The 19,114-nt window shown below is 51.1% G+C and overlaps 1 protein-coding gene across 2 annotated transcripts in view; it reads left to right on the top strand.

Annotated features, from left to right (window-relative positions):
• The window catches only part of DDX56 (DEAD-box helicase 56), a 135,744-nt gene that overhangs the window by 93,232 nt on the left and 23,398 nt on the right, over positions 1-19,114 (top strand). For both annotated transcript variants that reach the window (XM_075346262.1, XM_075346263.1), the window contains 2 exons: positions 9,068-9,173; positions 10,740-10,834. In XM_075346262.1, the coding sequence (XP_075202377.1) occupies positions 9,068-9,173; positions 10,740-10,834 (201 nt within the window). The remainder of the gene's footprint in view (positions 1-9,067; positions 9,174-10,739; positions 10,835-19,114) is intronic.

The following is a 19,114-nucleotide window of genomic DNA, read 5'->3' as shown; positions in this document are numbered from 1 at the left end:
GCTCGACCCCTGTTTCGCTTGCTCAGCCGGAGCCTCGGTCACTAGTGGGCCCCTCCGCTCAGGTAGACCCCCCTGCTCCCCCTTTCCAGGCGGCAGGGACAGAGTTTGCTGCGTTTGCTGAGAAACTCTCTGAGTCACTTTCAGATCACAGAGCTCTGGCGGCGGACGCATTAGTTCAGGATTGGTCGCAGTTTCGACTGCCTTATGTATTTCCTCCTCTGGCGATGCTGCCCAGAGTGTTACGCAAGATCAGGTCCGACTGTCGTCGCGCCATTCTCGTCGCTCCAGATTGGCCGAGGCGATCGTGGTACCCGGATCTGTGGCATCTCACGGTGGGTCAACCGTGGGCGCTTCCAGACCGCCCAGACTTGCTGTCACAAGGGCCGTTTTTCCATCTGAATTCTGTGGCCCTCAACCTGACTGTGTGGCCATTGAGTCCTGGCTCTTAGCATCCTCAGGGTTGTCTCAAGATGTCATTGCCACTATGAGACAGGCCAGGAAACCAACGTCCGCCAAGATCTATCACAGGTCTTGGAGGATCTTCTTATCCTGGTGCTCTGATAATGGTTTTTCTCCCTGGCCGTTTGCCTTACCCACTTTTCTTTCATTCCTTCAATCCGGAATGGACAAGGGTTTGTCACTCGGCTCTCTCAAGGGACAAGTATCGGCGCTCTCCGTATTTTTTCAAAAGCGCCTGGCCAGGCTTCCGCAGGTCCGCACGTTGCTGCAGAGAGTTTGCCACATAGTCCCACCTTACAAGCGTCCGCTGGAACCCTGGGACCTTAACAGGGTGCTAACGGCTCTTCAGAAACCACCTTTCGAGCCGCTGCGGGATGTCTCTTTATCACGTCTTTCGCAGAAGGTGGCATTTCTAGTGGCAGTTACATCACTCCGAAGAGTGTCGGAGCTTGCTGCGCTGTCATGCAAAGCCCCCTTCCTGGTTTTCCACCAGGATAAGGTGGTTCTGCGTCCTGTCCCGGAATTTCTCCCTAAGGTGGTATCTCCTTTTCATCTCAATCAGGATATCTCCTTACCTTCATTTTGCCCTAATCCAATTCACCAATGCGAAAAGGATTTGCACTCATTAGATCTAGTGAGGGCACTCCGGTTCTACGTGTCTCGCACGGCGCCCCTGCGCCGTTCAGATGCGCTCTTTGTCCTTGTCGCTGGCCAGTGTAGGGGTTCGCAGGCTTCCAAGTCAACCTTGGCTCGGTGGATCAAGGAACAGATTCTTGAAGCCTACCGTTCTTCTGGGCTTCCGCTTCCTTCAGGGCTGAAAGCCCATTCTACCAGAGCCGTGGGTGCGTCCTGGGCATTGCGGCACCAGGCTACGGCTCAGCAGGTGTGTCAGGCAGCTACCTGGTCTAGTCTGCACACTTTCACGAAACACTATCAAGTGCATACCTATGCTTCGGCAGACGCCAGTCTAGGTAGGCGAGTCCTTCAGGCGGCGGTTGCTCACCTGTAAGAGAGGGCCGTTTCGGCTCTTTTTTATCGAGGTATTCTTTTACCCACCCAGGGACTGCTTTTGGACGTCCCAATTGTCTGGGTCTCCCAATGGAGCGACAAAGAAGAAGGGAATTTTGTTTACTTACCGTAAATTCCTTTTCTTCTAGCTCCTATTGGGAGACCCAGCACCCACCCCTGTGCCCTTCGGGCTGGTTGTTCTTTTGTGTACACATGTTGTTCATGTTGAATTGTTCTTTTGGTTCATGGTCTTCAGTTCTCCGAACATCCTTCGGATTGAATTTACCTTAGACCAATTTATAAGTTTCCTCCTTCCTGCTTTTGCACCAAAACTGAGGAGCCCGTGATGCACGGGAGGGTGTATAGGCAGAGGGGAGGGGTTACACTTTTTAAAGTGTAATACTTTGTGTGGCCTCCGGAGGCAGAAGCTATACACCCAATTGTCTGGGTCTCCCAATAGGAGCTAGAAGAAAAGGAATTTACGGTAAGTAAACAAAATTCCCTTCTTTTCACTTTATAAGACGCACCTGATTATAAGACGCACCCCAAACTTGGTGAAGGAAAAGAGAAAAAATGTTTTTCTTCGGCGCTCCATTGGGAGACCCAGACGATTGGGTGTATAGTACTGCCTCCGGAGGCCACACAAAGCATTACACTAAAAAGTGTAAGGCCCCTCCCCTTCTGGCTATACACCCCCCGTGGGATCACGGGCTGATCAGTTTTCTGCTTTGTGCGAAGGAGGTCAGACATCCACGCATAGCTCCACTGTTTAGTCAGCAGCAGCTGCTGACTATGTCGGATGGAAGAAAAGAGGGCCCATACTAGGGCCCCCAGCATGCTCCCTTCTCACCCCACTTTTCGTCGGCGGTGTTTGTTAAGGTTGAGGTACCCATTGCGGGTACGGAGGCTGGAGCCCACATGCTGTTTTCCTTCCCCATCCCCCTGAGGGGCTCTGAGGAAGTGGGATCTTACCGGCCCCCAAGCCCTGAGGCCGGGCTCCATCCACAGACCCATGGAACCTGCTGGATACGGAGCTGGGTACCGTTCAGGGACAAGGCCCTGCGACATTCAGGTACTCTGTGTCCCAAACAGGCCACGCACATTCCAGACTTGCTGGGTGTGCTAGTGCGCCAGGGACAGTAGCGCTGCGCGCTGGGGTTACAGTCACTGCAGTTTTTTCTGGGTGACTTTATGTGTTGGGGACTGCCGCGCCGGCCGCCCCTGGAGCGGCGGCGCGGCTGCGACTTGTAGTGCGCCGGGGACTTAGCGCCAACCGTGCTTTTACGACGGCGTCGCTTATAAATTTAGTCCCCGGCTTCTGCGGCCTAGCTCCGCTTCGTTCCCGCCCCCACCCTGTCAATCAGGGCAAGGGAGAGACGCTGTACGATTAATCAGCGCCGAGGGCTGGAGTCTTATTTACATGCTCCAGCCCTCTCACTGAGCACAGTGGGACGCAGGTTTCCCGCTCTTTGTCTGCACACGCCCAGGGCCCGCCCCTCTCCATAGGACGCCGGCAGCCATTCCTACATGCAGTCTGGCTGGAGAACGGACATAGGCTCTGGGAGACCCAGACAAGGGATTTCTGGCGACCACACACCCGCGTTAAGCGGGCGGTAAGCAGCACTTTAGTGCTGGCCCCACTAGTGCCACAGTGTTATTTTGGTGTACCTTTTTTTCTCTATACCATATATATATATTGCACTGTAAGGTCGCTTCTTGGCTGTATACCCTATCTTGCTCTGAGGAGACGACAACATGTCATCCGCAAAACGCAAGGGTGCCAAGACACAGGCTGTAAGCGCTGCTTGTGCCGCTTGTGGGGCTGATCTACCGGCAGGTTACAATGACCCCCATTGTGTGCAATGTTCGGTCCCTGTGCCACTTCGTCAGCCGGAGTCTATGGTGGTAGTGGCCCAGGCAGAGTCACCGGTGAACCCTGTCCCGGTGACGGGGACAGAGTTTGCAGTTTTTGCTGACAGGATGTCTGTCACTATGACAAAGATACTAGAGACCTTGCAGGCCAGGCCAGTTACTCAGACCATGGACACTGCTGCGGCAACGTTCCCCGGTCCCCCTCAGTTGGAGTTAATCCGTGCTTCAAGGGGGTCCCAGGCATCTCAGCCTGACGGCTCTGATTCAGATGACAGTCCCAGGCAGCCTAAGCGAGCTCGCTGGGAGAGACCCTCCACGTCATCACGCGGATCAGGGTCTCAGCGAGAAGAGTCTCTACATGATGAGACAGAGGAGGGTGATCAGGAGTCTAATCCTGAAACCGCTCTCAATCTGGATACTCCTGATGGTGACGCCATGGTAAATGACCTTATAGCGGCCATCAATAGTCTATTGGAAATTTCTCCCCCTGCCCCTTCTGCAGAGGAGGCAGCTGCACAGCAGGAGAAGTTCCATTTCAGGTATCCCAAGCGTAAATTGAGTACTTTTCTGGACCACGCTGACTTCAGAGAATCAGTCCAGAAACACCATGCTTACCCAGACAAGCGTTTCTCCAAACGTCTTAAGGATACACGTTATCCCTTTCCCCCTGACGTGGTCAAACGCTGGACCCAGTGTCCAAAGGTGGACCCCCCAATCTCCAGGCTTGCGGCTAGATCCATAGTTGCAGTGGAGGATGGGGCTTCGCTTAAAGATGACAATGACAGACAGATGGACCTTTGGTTAAAGTCTGTCTATGAAGCTATCGGCGCGTCGTTTGCTCCAGCATTCGCGGCCGTGTGGGCACTCCAAGCTATTTCAGCTGGTCTGGCACAGGTGGACTCTATCATACGTCCAGCAGTGCCGCGAGTAGCGTCCCTAACCTCGCAAATGTCTGCGTTTGCGACTTACGCTATCAACGCTGTCCTGGACTCTACAAGCCGTACCTCAATGGCGTCTGCCAACTCTGTGGTTTTGCGCAGAGCCTTGTGGTTAAAGGAATGGAAAGCGGATTCTGCTTCCAAAAAATGTTTAACCAGCTTGCCACTATCTGTAGATAGACTGTTTGGTGAACAATTGGCTGAAATCATTAAACAATCCAAGGGTAAAGACTCCTCCTTACCCCAGCCCAGATCAAGCAAACCTCAACAGAGGAAGTGGCAGTCGAGGTTTCGGTCCTTTCGAGGCTCCGGCAAGGCCCAATTCTCCTCGTCCAAAGGGACTCAGAAGGAGCAAAGGAGCTCAGATTCCTGGCGGGCTCACTCACGCCCCAAGAAAGCAACCGGAGGAACCGCTTCCAAGGCGGCTGCCTCATGACTTTCGGCCTCATCCCTCCGCATCCTCGGTCGGTGGCAGGCTCTCCCGCTTTTGCGACATTTGGCTGCCACAGGTCAAAGACCGGTGGGTAACAGACATTTTGTCTCACGGGTACAGGATAGAGTTCAGTTCTCGTCCTCCGCCTCGGTTCTTCAGAACCTCCCCACATCCCGACCGAGCAGATGCCCTTCTGCAGGCGGTGTGCTCACTAAAAGCAGAAGGAGTGGTGATCCCTGTTCCTCTGCAGGAACAAGGGCAAGGTTTTTACTCCAATCTCTTTGTGGTTCCAAAAAAGGACGGCTCGTTTCGTCCTGTTCTGGACCTAAAGCTGCTCAACAAGCATGTGAACGCCAGACGGTTCCGGATGGAATCCCTCCGCTCAGTCATTGCCTCAATGTCTCAAGGAGATTTCCTTGCATCAATAGACATCAAAGATGCTTATCTCCACGTGCCGATTGCTACAGAGCACCAACGTTTTCTACGTTTCGTGATAGGAGACGACCATCTCCAGTTCGTAGCTCTGCCATTCGGTCTGGCGACAGCCCCACGGGTTTTCACCAAGGTCATGGCGGCAGTGGTAGCAGTCTTGCATTCTCAGGGACATTCGGTGATCCCTTACTTAGACGATCTACTTGTCAAAGCACCCTCTCAAGAGGCATGCCAACACAGCCTGAATGTTGCGCTGGAGACTCTCCAGACTTTCGGGTGGATCATCAACTTTTCAAAGTCAAATCTGTCACCGACTCAATCACTAACGTATCTTGGCATGGAGTTTCATACTCTCTCAGCGATAGTGAAGCTTCCGCTGGACAAGCAGCGGTCACTACAGACAGGGGTGCAGTCTCTCCTTCAGGGTCAGTCGCACCCCTTAAGGCGCCTCATGCACTTCCTAGGGAAGATGGTGGCAGCAATGGAGGCAGTCCCGTTCGCGCAGTTTCATCTGCGCCCACTTCAATGGGACATTCTCCGCCAATGGGACGGGAAGACAACTTCCCTAGACAGGAAAGTCTCCCTTTCTCAGACGGCCAAGGACTCTCTGCAATGGTGGCTTCTTCCCACCTCATTATCACAGGGAAGATCCTTCCTACCCCCATCCTGGGCGGTGGTCACGACAGACGCGAGTCTGTCAGGGTGGGGAGCAGTTTTTCTCCACCACAGGGCTCAAGGGACGTGGACTCAGCAGGAGTCCACCCTTCAGATCAATGTTCTGGAAATCAGGGCAGTGTATCTTGCCCTACTAGCCTTCCAGCAGTGGCTGGAAGGAAAGCAGATCCGAATTCAGTCGGACAACTCCACAGCGGTGGCATACATCAACCACCAAGGAGGGACACGCAGTCGGCAAGCCTTCCAGGAAGTCAGGCGGATTCTGATGTGGGTGGAGGAAAGAGCATCCACCATATCAGCAGTTCACATCCCGGGCGTAGAAAACTGGGAAGCAGACTTCCTCAGTCGCCAGGGCATGGACGCAGGGGAATGGTCCCTTCACCCGGACGTGTTTCAGGAAATCTGCCGCCGCTGGGGGGTGCCGGACGTCGACCTAATGGCGTCTCGGCACAACAACAAGGTCCCGACCTTCATAGCGCGGTCTCGCGATCAAAGAGCTCTGGCGGCAGACGCCTTAGTGCAAGATTGGTCGCAGTTCCGGCTCCCTTATGTGTTTCCACCTCTGGCACTCTTGCCCAGAGTGTTACGCAAGATCAGATCCGATTGCGGCCGCGTCATACTCGTCGCCCCAGACTGGCCGAGGAGGTCGTGGTACCCGGATCTGTGGCATCTCACGGTCGGCCAACCGTGGGCACTACCAGACCGTCCAGACTTACTGTCCCAAGGGCCGTTTTTCCATCGGAATTCTGCGGCCCTGAACCTGACTGTGTGGCCATTGAGTCCTGGATCCTAGCGTCTTCAGGATTACCCCAAGGGGTCGTGGCCACCATGAGACAGGCTAGGAAGTCCACTTCTGCTAAGATCTACCACAGAACGTGGAAGATTTTCTTATCCTGGTGCTCTGCACAAGGAGTATCCCCCTGGCCATTCGCGTTACCTGTTGTTCTTTCCTTCCTGCAATCTGGGTTGGAAAAGGGCTTGTCGCTCGGCTCCCTTAAAGGGCAAGTCTCGGCACTATCCGTGTTTTTTCAGAAGCGTCTAGCACGACTTTCTCAGGTGCGCACGTTCCTGCAGGGGGTTTGTCATATCGTACCTCCGTACAGGCGGCCGTTAGATCCGTGGGATCTAAACAAGGTCCTTGTTGCTCTCCAGAAGCCGCCCTTCGAGCCTCTGAGGGACGTGTCACTTTCTCGACTCTCACAGAAAGTGGCCTTTCTGGTAGCGGTCACGTCTCTTCGGAGAGTGTCTGAACTAGCAGCGCTGTCATCCAAAGCTCCTTTCCTGATATTCCACCAGGACAAGGTAGTGCTGCGCCCCATTCAGGAGTTTCTCCCTAAGGTGGTATCCTCTTTTCATCTTAATCAGGATATCTCCTTGCCTTCCTTTTATCCGCATGCAGTTCATCGGTATGAAAAGGATTTACATTTGTTGGATCTAGTGAGAGCACTCAGAATCTACATTTCCCGCACGGCGCCCCTGCGCCGCTCGGATGCACTCTTTGTCCTTGTCGCTGGTAAGCGCAAAGGGTCGCAGGCTTCCAAAGCCACCCTGGCTCGATGGATCAAAGAACCAATTCTTGAAGCCTACCGTTCTGCTGGGCTTCCGGTTCCATCAGGGCTGAAGGCCCATTCTACCAGAGCCGTGGGTGCGTCCTGGGCATTACGACACCAGGCTACGGCTCAACAGGTGTGCCAGGCAGCTACCTGGTCGAGTCTGCACACTTTCACCAAACATTATCAGGTGCATACCTATGCTTCGGCGGACGCCAGCCTAGGTAGAAGAGTCCTGCAGGCGGCAGTTGCCTCCCCGTAGGGGAGGACTGTCTTTGCAGCTCTAACATGAGGTATTTCTTTACCCACCCAGGGACAGCTTTTGGACGTCCCAATCGTCTGGGTCTCCCAATGGAGCGCCGAAGAAGAAGGGAATTTTGTTACTTACCGTAAATTCCTTTTCTTCTAGCTCCTATTGGGAGACCCAGCACCCGCCCTGTTGTCCTTCGGGATTTTTGGTTGTTTTCGGGTACACATGTTGTTCATGTTGAATGGTTTTCAGTTCTCCGATGTTACTTCGGAGTGAATTTGTTTAAACCAGTTATTGGCTTTCCTCCTTCTTGCTTTAGCACTAAAACTGATCAGCCCGTGATCCCACGGGGGGTGTATAGCCAGAAGGGGAGGGGCCTTACACTTTTTAGTGTAATGCTTTGTGTGGCCTCCGGAGGCAGTACTATACACCCAATCGTCTGGGTCTCCCAATAGGAGCTAGAAGAAAAGGAATTTACGGTAAGTAACAAAATTCCCTTCTTTTAATGTTAAATGGGGTCCGTCTTATAATGCTAGTGTCCGTCTAACAAATCATATAGGATATATGTCCCCCATATCCCCCCCATCCTAAAATTAGCCTCCTTAATCTGGATATGGCGCCCTTATATTGAATATAGCCCCCTTGTGCTGGCACATGTCCCCCATTGATGGCACACGTCCCCTACAGCTGGCACAGGTCTCCTATAGATGGCACATGTCTCCTACAGCTGGCACAGGTCTCCTATGGATGGCACACGTCCCCCTGTGTTTGATATGGCCCCCATGCTGCTGCCCATAGTAAAATAAAAACTCTTTACTTCCCTTCTCCAGCGCTGTCCTCCCTCGTGCCTCCCTCCGTTCTGCTGAGCTCCTGCACTTCCTGCTTCTCGGTGGCGGTCATGTGATCGGCACAGCAGAGTGAACATAATCTCTAAGTGCCTGATTACAGCGGCAGCAGGGAGACACCGGGAAATCAGCGCTGGAGGTGGTAACTAAAGCTTTTTTAATTTAGTCGAGCAGCAGCATGTATCTAACACAGGGGGAGGATGTGCCATCAAAGGGGGGCGCAGGCACATATAATATGCCCTGCTCCCCCAGCCCATCACCGCGGTGCGGTTTCAGCACCACGGTGATGGAGAGCGGCAGTGCATATTATATGAGCGGGAGCAGGAGATCTCCCGCTGCCTCCTGCAGCCTTCACCAGCCTGCCCCAGCCTCCAGCAGCGCTCCAGAGCTGCCCTCACCTTCCCTGGGCCCTGCAGTATATAATCCGTATATTGGGATTATAAGATGCACCCCCTACTTCCCCCCTCAAAATTTGGGGGAACAAAAGTGCATCTTATAATGCGAAAAATACGGTATTTCTGATCTGTGACCCTATTTCTTATTTGTGGCTGTGGACATGTGATAAATGACATCTTCTTTCCTAATCTTTCCTCTTCTGCCCACAGACTTATTTTGACGATAACCCAAGGGATTTCAACCTCCTCCGACATGACAAACCCCTGCACCCCGCCATTGTGAAACCTCATCTGAAAAATGTTCCGGAATACCTAAGTAAGTGTGCGCTTAACTGCCCGCGGGGACATAGACGAAGGATTGGTTCCTGTGTATCTCGGTGGTGCTATCCCACTGGAAAATCTGAGAATAATTTCCATATACCCTGCAGGGGAATTCTGAGTATACAGCGAAATCCCCCTCCCCGTCCTGTCTCATCCATCAGCCAAAGCCAAGAGCAAAACTAATTACAATCATTGTGTGTTAATAACCGGGGGAAGTGTCCACGAGGATAAGCGCACAATGTCTGCCATTGTGTGTGCGCCGTCATTTCTTTCATCAGAGTCCAGGTGTCGCTGCCATTTGTGGTTTATCTCTGCGATGCCGGAACTGACAGGGAATTCTGGTAATGCAGAACAGGACCTCAGTGTTAGTGCCAGGGCTCATCCGATCTGTAGTGTGTGTGTTTGTATATATAATGTACTGTGGGGGGCACCATACTGTGTGTGGAGATACTGTACTGTTGGGGGCACTATAGGGTAGGTGGGGGGAGAGATAATGTACTGTTGGGGGTCACCATACCATACTGTGTGTGTGTGTGTGTATATAATGCACTGTGGGGGGAACCATGGTGTGGGTGTGGGGGAGGAAAGATGATGTACTGTTGGGTGGCACCATACTGTGTTTGTGTATATATAATGTACTGTGGGGGGCATCATACTATGTGTGGGGGTGGATACTGTACTGTGGGGAACACAATACTCTGCGGGGGATACTGTATTTTGGGGGACACCATACTCTGCGGGGGATACTGTACTGTGGCACCATACTCTTTGGGGGAGTAATGTACTGTAGGAGGCACCATAGTGTGTGTGTGTGTATATGTAATCTTGGGGGCATTATACTGTGTGTCTAAGGGGGCGATAGTGTACTGTGGAGGGGACCATTGTGTGTGTGTGTGTGGGGAGGATAGTGTACTGTGAAGGGCACCATACTGTGTGTGTGTGTGTGTGTGTGTGTGTGTGTGTGGTGGGAGAATAGTGTACTGTGGGGGGCACCATACTGTGTGTGGGGGGGGGTGGGAGAATAGTGTACTGTGGGGGGCACCATACAGTGTGTGGGGGGGGGGGGGGAGAATAGTGTACTGTGGGGGGCACCATACTGTGTGTGGGGGGGTGGGAGAATAGTGTACTGTGGGGGGCACCATACTGTGTGTGGGGGTGGGAGAATAGTGTACTGTGGGGGGCACCATACAGTGTGTGGGGGGGGGGGTGGGAGAATAGTGTACTGTGGGGGGCACCATACTGTGTGGGGGGGGGGGGGGGAATAGTGTACTGTGGGGGGCACCATACTGTGTGGGGGGGGCGGTGGGGTGGGAGAATAGTGTACTGTGGGGGGCACCATACTGTTGTCTGCCTTTCCTGTCTTTACAGTTGGTATCTTTGGATAATGATACATCAGACAGTTCCTCGTATTCGGCTGCCCTGGTGATCTGTGCACTTTGCTGAGAGTACAGCTCACATTGAAGTCTTGATTTATCGGTTTAGTTGTCTTCATTCCAAACTCTGAATTATTTCCTTACCCCGTCCATCACTGCAGTAATATTCCTCTTTTCTCTCATTGCAGTTCCTCCTTCCCTGCGATCTGTTGCACATCCCGTGCTAAATAAAAGAAAGAAGAGAAGAGTTCACCCAGGACCCTCCAAAGCCCCTCCCAAAAAGGTGAGTGCCCCCCGACAAACGCCAGATCCATGAACTGTGCAGATTGTCTGCTGTACTCCACGGCTGGTTATGAAATTGGGTGGCAAAAGCTAAAGGGCTTGTTACTTTCTCAGCGCTGCGGCCTCCTTCCAGCGGTCCGTATTGTATTGGTCACCTAACCGCTTGGACCATACTGCCGCACACTTATGGGGCTCAGAATCTAAATTCCTCTGATCAGTACAACTGACATCCCCACAAACAGCGGGATGACCTGCAGACTCCACGCAGATGTTGTCAATGGTGGGATTTTGAATCCAGGGCACAGTGCTAGAGGGGCGGCGCTGGCGGGGGTTCAATCACTAGCGTGGGTACAGTGCTAGAGTGAGCGACGGCTGTAACTGTGCTGCGCACTGACTGACAGCTGGTTCTAATGCAGAGCGGCTGTCAGTCAATGTGGGGGGCAGTTACAGTCGTGGCTCTGTATACACAGAGTGGTGACTGAATCCATGCTGGCACCTCTCCTATGACTGAAAGCTGAATGCTGCCGGGAGGGATAGAGTTAATTTCCTCTCAGCAGCGGGGCACTAAGTGCAGGCACTGGGCGGGTGCAAAATGCTATTACCCTGCAGATTAATCTCATATCTACAGGCTAATAAAACTTTTTTCACGTGACCAGTTCCGTTTAAAGAGGTGGTTCACTACTCTGCAATAGTGGCAACATCTTTGTGAAACTGATAGAGAAGGCTTTTTTCAAATACCTTGTTCAGCCAATTCTGCCTCTGAGTGGCGCTATTGCGGTCCGCTCATCCCCATGCAGTGACACCCCTGGGCTCCGTGACCTCTGAGATGTGGTGATGTCACGTCAACTTTCCGGTTGACCTGACATCACTGAGGTTGGCCCCAGTCTTCCTGAGTGACTGTACTGTGGGCGGTGTTTCACCACTCGTCACAGACCAGCGTCACAGAGCAGCATGTCATGCGCACTCTTTCACTTCAGAGCGGCGCAAGCAGGAGCAATGCCAGGTCGTGACGAGCTGTGAAACGCTGCCCACAGCCCAATCACGTCATAGGGATGAAGTGGACCACAATAGCGCCGCTCAGACGCAGAATTGGTTGAACAAGGTATTTGATAAAAGCCTTCTCTATCAGTTTTACAGGGATGGGGCGACTATTGCAGAGTAGTGAACCTCCCCTTTATAGGGATTTTACCACAGAAATTGAGCGGAGGAGATTTATGATGTTCAGCCACTAGATGGCACCGCAGACTTCATAAAGTTACTATAACTAGGAGAGGCCTCAATAATATATAGAATTTTACCATCCAGTGGATGTGTTAACGTAAAACCAAATTCAATAAACATTGCTATAGATGCTGCCGAACCGCAGCACAATTCATTGTACCAAAGTGTATTCCGTCCCAGGCTTTTATTTTAATACAGACTCCTGTAAAGAGGAAGGTGTTTGCTCTTAGGTGTGACGGTAACGTGTAGCTAGTGCACATTTACCCGCAGACTGTTCTCTGGGCTTCTTTGACCCTTGTTTCTACAGATTTGTTCAGAAAATAAGTGATTAAAAGAATTGTACAAAAACCACTTCTCTCCCCTCTGCAGCCCGCACCGGTGCTTCCCCAGGAGGATGGAGGGGCTGCGTATAACGGGGCGGTGCTTCCTCGGGAGGATGGAGGGGCTGCGTATAACTGGGCGGTGCTTCCTCGGGAGGATGGAGGGGCTGTGTATAACTGGGCGGTGCTTCCCCGGGAGGATGGAGGGGCTGCGTATAACGGGGCGGTGCTTCCCCGGGAAGATGGAGGGGCTGCGTATAACGGGGCGGTGCTTCCCCGGGAGGATGGAGGGGCTGCGTATAACTGGGCGGTGCTTCCCCTGGAGGATGGAGGGGCTGCGTATAACTGGGCGGTGCTTCCCCGGGAGGATGGAGGGGCTGCGTATAACTGGGCGGTGCTTCCCCTGGAGGATGGAGGGGCTGCGTATAACGGGGCGGTGCTTCCCCGGGAGGATGGAGGGGCTGCGTATAACGGGGCGGTGCTTCCCCGGGAGGATGGAGGGGCTGCGTATATCGGGGGGAACCTTATTGCAGGATTCCTTCTCATTAGATTCCTTATATTTGGTGTAATTATACCTATTGGTTTTAGGTCTAGTTTAAAGAGTAACACATTTTTTATTATTATTATTATTATTATTATTATTATTATTATTATTAATTTTGTCCTGTATAAGAATTTCTATGCCCCAGGACACTTTTGGATGACAGGCATTATCTATGTACTTTTTATTAACCTCTGAAACACAAGGCAATCTACTATATGTAGATTTTTTGCCTTTAAAGCGCTTTGACCTATTGACATATTGGAAATAAAGCCTGTAATGCTCACGACCGGTGTAGGAGCAGCAAGCGACGGGATTAGTGGACCCACTGGACCACTGGAGGTCCCGGGCTTACCATTTAGTGGGAGGCGTTTAGCTAAGCACCTACCACGAGGCAGACGCCAGAACTACTCCCAGGGTAGTGATCGGGACTGTGGCAGCTGACCCCCAGGACAGGTGACGGACTCTGGTATAGGCACAGGTAAAGGCGGGATGTCTGAGGCAGACGGGCAGGCGGGGACGGACGGCTGTGGTGGGCATGGTAGAGACCCATAGGTATGGGAAAGCAGACTCGGGTATAGGTGACGGGCATAGGGATAACTGGACCTGACAACTAGCTAGACAGACAGGACACTGACTAAAGGTGTTGCACAGGCACCTCTCCTAATGGGAGGGTGCCTTAAATACACATTGCCTCTCAGACATAGGCTGAGGTGCATTTCCTGAAAACCTGGGTTGCACACACAGGCCCCGGTAGGGGAAGGAGGCAGCAGTAAACGTGAATGGCCAGGAGGGTGCAGGGGGAGGACGTAACCCGGCTGGTGCGGTGAGTAAGTCAGCATCAATCCAGGGACACTGGCTCTACAAAAAGCAACTACCTGCATGTTTATCTGAAGGGTAACCATTTTATTTTAATTTTTATTTAATAAATTAATAGTATCCCCCGAAAATAGGCAAATATGTAATATATCTTATTAGAGAAATCTACTTTCTTTATCGTTCCTTTGGGAGATCCAGACCTTGGGTGTTTAGCTTCTGCCTCCGGAGGACACACAAAGTACTACACCTAAAAGTGTAGCTCCTCCCTCTGAGCCTATACACCCCCTGGTGAGCCAGTCACATCCAGTTTATTGCTTTGTGTTCAGGAGGATACATCCACACATGCATTTTCTAGATTTTTGATTTTTATTTGGATAAAGATTGAAGAAATGGGGTCCACGTCTGGAGTCCCGGCATATCCCTTCTCACCCCACTGTGTCGGTGGTGTTGTAAGGTTGATTTCCAAGGCTGGATCCTTACATGCCGTTTTCCTTCACCATCCCTCCTGGGCTCTGGATTGAAGTGGGATCCACCGCGGTCTCCGTGCCTGACAGGAGACCGGTCTCCGTCCACAGCCCCTTGAGGATCCTGCTGGACCGGAGCACTCATCCCCAGGGACCGGGTCCTGTGTCTCAGCAGCTAAGTACTGAGACTTTCATATGTTGGGGTCCATGTCCTTTATTGTGTGGGGAGAGTGTGTTTGTGGTACTTGTTTTGACATTTCCAGCGGGTTTTCTGGCTTTTCGCCGAAAACCGCGCCGATGGTGCCTGCGCGTCGGCCTCGTGGCTCAAATTTAGGCCCCGGCATCACCGGAGGCCTAGTTTCTGTTTCCTGCCCTCGCATGTCACTCAGGCAGAGGGACAGGCGCGGCCCCTCCCGGCGGCCGTCCTGCACAGGGGAGGGACACTCCCCACTACTTGTGAGTGACTCCCCCCCCCCCCCCTGCAGGCCTCTATGGCCCTCCAGTTCCCGCTCTCCTACAGGAGACGCCCCAAGTCCCGCCCCCTCTCTTCGCTCCGGCGGCCATTTTCTTGGAAGGATTCATTCTGCGTCCTGCACTCTGCACCCCTGCTGAGGTGCTGTGCATTGAGGGTCTGGGCTTCGGGATCTGGAGGGCACACAAACCGCTTCCTGCAGTCTGGTAAGCCACAGCCGGTCTATGGTTGTGGACCTCTGCATATACTCCCTGGGGTTCATTTACTTGTACAAGCTACTTTTTTCCCACTCCAGCAGCATGTCTCACACGAGGAGCAAGGCTCCAACGCTTTATACTACATGCGCTGCATGCAAGCTCCTGCTGCCTGAACCAAGCACCTATCCACATTGTGAGGTCTGCTCGAACGTGGAGCCATTTCTGCTTCTCTAGAGGAGATACATTCTCTCACCAGGGAACCTATGCCCGAGATGGTTTCTTTAACCTCTCAAGCTTCAGCTTTTTCTTCTTATGCCATGTCTGCCATGCTAGAGGCTGCTCACCGTACTGCGGTGGCTTCGGCTAATTCCCTCGTTATCCAATCAAATACATCCAGTATGTCATAAACATATTTCTTACATGTGGATACTCCAGAAGATATGAACACTCAGAAAAAGCGGAGTCATAATCCAAAATTTATATTAAAAAGGTATACGTTTATTCAGTACAAAATTCATACAAATAACATACAATAAAAACTGGGGGAATGAGGTGCAAGGAGCAGCTAACTACCACAGTAAAGGTAATTGGTGAGCATAAAAAAATTCAAATGGTATGTAGTGCAACCCACATCCGGTGCGATTAACAACAGTGCAATAGTGCCGCAATCTGGTTAGTCAAATCCTTCAACACACTAAAGTAACAACAGTAACCCTAGGAATCCTCCTCCCACCATATACTATAGGCCTGTAACGTTGTAATAAGTATAAGTAATATGGTTATGGAGGCAAGGATCCCAGTGGTCACATAGTGCTATATCGCAGGTGTGTGGATGAAAGACAGGCATCCAGAGCTCAGCACTTAATATTAGGCTGATTACATTGGATGTGTAACAGAGCCGCACAACAGCCAGAGTAAGATGTAAGATTAAAGTAAGATTATAAATGCTCACCCATGATTTGAAAAGTGGTAGGACTGTCCAGGGGGCCCCGACGCTGCGTTTCGCGTAGGGCTTCCTCGGGGGGCCATGCATTGGTTGTGTGTACTGGGCTTTTTAAAGCCCAGAGTAACTGTGAAATTACCGCCACACTCGGCGCATGCGCAGCGCGAGCGGGCAGCACGGACGCATCACTTCCGGCCTCAGAGTGACGTCGCGGGTCAGGGAAAACCCTGGTGACGTCACAGTGTCCCGCCCACATCACTCGGAGAGACCTTCCAGGATACGTCTAAGCCGCCAGCTCCCGGCGCGCATGCGCACCAGCAATTACACAGGCAGAAGGTAAACAGAAGATCATAAAACACGTATTATAGGAAGAGGGATCAGCCATATAGAGTTTACCCAGAATGTAACACATATATATAGTACATAGGGCTGAGCAACAGTTATTCATAGCAGTATACACCATAAAGAGTTTGTTGCCCGGGATGATGAAATCATTAGTTGAGAGAGATATGGATCACATCGACCTACACAGAAAATAGATAAAAGACACAAATAAGAATAAATAAAAATAAACACACAATTAAAAACTAAGGACCCAAAAAGAGAAGAGCTCAGCATAATTTACAAAAATGGGGCAAAGCTCTGTTGCTCATTAAGACCTCCTGGTCTGAGCGTTCCCAGAATATGGATCCAACGACATTCGCGTTGTGCCAGGAGGCGCTTCATATCGCCCCCTCTCGCACCAATCTTAACCTGTTCAATGCCCCGGACCCGGAAACCAACAGGATCACAATTGTGGTAGGCAAAAAAGTGCCTCGGTATGGGTTTGAGAAGGGACGGCTCCTCAGCGGTGCGTGCTGCTATGATGTCTCTTACGTGTTCACGTGTGCGAACACGCAGTTCCCTGGAGGTGAGGCCCACATAAATTAAATTACAGGTGCATGTTGCATAGTACACCACATAGGTACTATTGCATGATATAAAATCCAATATTTTAAATTCTCTCAATCCGTCCGCCGAAGAGAATACTGTAGATCTCACCATATTGGAACATGCACGGCAATCACCGCAAGGATAAAAGCCAACCCTTCTCCCACCCACAGCCCAGGGACTGTTCACCTTTGCCACATAGTGGCTTTTGACCAAATGGTCCTTCAAGTTCATACTTCTCCTTGCTGTCATCAGGGGAGATATAGGTAGAACACCAGCCAATGTTGGCTCAGTGAGCAGAATGGACCAATGCTTCTGTAGGATTTCACGCATCCGCTCCCACCGGTGGTTATAAGTGGAGATAAAGCGTATGGCACCAGGGGATGACTGTCTGGAGGTGGGTGTTAAAAGGTCATTCCTCTTACTAGATTTGGCCCTAAGGTAACCTCTCCTAATGCACCTCCTGCTATAGCCCCTCTCAGAGAACCTATCTCTTAAATCATTGGCCTGTTCCTCAAACAGCGTGCCCGTAGAGCAAATTCTTCTAGCTCTGAGGAACTGGCCCGTCGGAATTGCCCTAATGGTAGATGGTGTATGGGCCGAGGAGGCGTGCAGGAGGGCATTAACAGAGGTCTCCTTTCTGTACAGGTCAGTATGCACAGTGCCATCAGACTGTACCAAGATTTTTATGTCCAGGAAATCAATCTCCCGTTTGTCAGCCTTATAGGTGAGTCTGATGTTGGAGTCGTTGCAGTTCAATCCCTTCATAAATGTATCTAAATCAAAAAGTGAGCCCTGCCAGATGAACAGTACATCATCGATGTATCTGTACCATCCTTGTACCTGGGGAGCAACGTCTGCCCCGCCGAAGATGCCCCTCTCCCAGAGTCCCAGGAAGAGGTTAGCATACGACGGGGCACACGCCGCTCCCATGGCTGTACCCTGTTGCTGTAAAAAATACCTATCCTTAAAAATAAAAAAATTGTGTGTAAGTATGAACCGCAACAACTCCAACACCAGACCAACCAAGTCCCCATCAAGATTACTCATGGTCAGAAAAAATTGTGATGCCTCCAACCCATCAACATGTTTAATACTTGTGTAAAGGCTTTCGACATCCGCAACCACCAGGAACATATCTGGCTCCAGGGTCATGCCATCCAGACGTTGGAGGACGTCCATAGTATCCCTGACATAGGAGGGCAGCGTTTCCACTAAAGGGTGCAAATAATGTTCGATGAATTTACAAATTGGATCGCATAGCCCTCCTATGCCAGAGACAATTGGACGTCCGGGTGGATTCAGGGGGTCTTTATGAATTTTTGGCAACAGATAAAATGTAGGAATGATGGGATTTTTTACCATAAGACCGTCAAAGACTTTTTTGGTAATGATGCCCGCATTTAGTGCCCGCTCCAGAATCTTCAATAAGATGGAGGAGAAGCTTCCCATAGGGTTGTGGGTCAGAATGGTATAAACCTCCTTACTGCGGAGCTGCCTAAACACCTCACGCTCATATTTCTCCACAGGCCAGATAACCACATTCCCCCCCTTGTCCGCAGGTTTGAAAAGTACGTCATCCCAGGATTTTAACTCGTATAGGGCCAATCTTTGATCCGAAGTAAGGTTATCCTTTTTCTTTTTATTATTAATCTGTTTCAGATCATTAGCCACCAACTGTGTAAAGATCTCAACCTGGGGACAGATGGACAATGAGGGGAATGTGGTAGACCTGGGGAGAATAGAGCGGGGAAACTTATCTGGTAAATCCGTAGTGGACTCACTTGCCAATTCCTCCAGGACACGAACCGCCTCCCGTTCAGCTCGACTGTTGAGGCCCAATTCAGAAAGATTGTTCTTGGAATGTAGTTTTTTTAAAATAATTTTCCTTGAGAAGAGGTGCAAATCCTTTAAGGCTGTAAAATAATCAAAATGATTAGATGGAACAAATGTGAGACCCAGGGACAGAACCTCCCGTTGTTGAGGGGTAATAGAATGGGAGGATAAGTTAATTACCTCCAAAGTTCTGTTCCTGGCTCTCTTATCAGTCTGTGTAGGTGGTGTTGTCTTACGTTTAGTTGATTGTGTAGTAGACCTCAAATTTCTGATAAAGCCCATCCGATCATTCCCAGCCTCAGCATCCTCCCTTCGAACTGAATTGTCCTCAACAGACGAGACCGATGAGAAGGAGGCAGAACGATCACGTTGTAACTGTCTAGGATTTCTATATTGTTTCCTCCACCTATAGACTTTGTTACTCTGAAAATCCAAGAGATCCCTCTGATATTTTTTAGTCTTAGTTCCTATAATTTCTTTTTCCCATTTAAGGATTTCAGCATCGAGATCAGCATAAAATTTTGAAGATCTCTCAGGA

This window comes from Anomaloglossus baeobatrachus, chromosome 4 (assembly GCF_048569485.1).
Source record: "Anomaloglossus baeobatrachus isolate aAnoBae1 chromosome 4, aAnoBae1.hap1, whole genome shotgun sequence".
In the NCBI taxonomy this organism is placed as follows: Eukaryota; Metazoa; Chordata; class Amphibia; order Anura; family Aromobatidae; genus Anomaloglossus; species Anomaloglossus baeobatrachus.
Note: the sequence above shows the minus strand (reverse complement) of the source record. Positions and strands in the feature narration are given on the sequence as shown.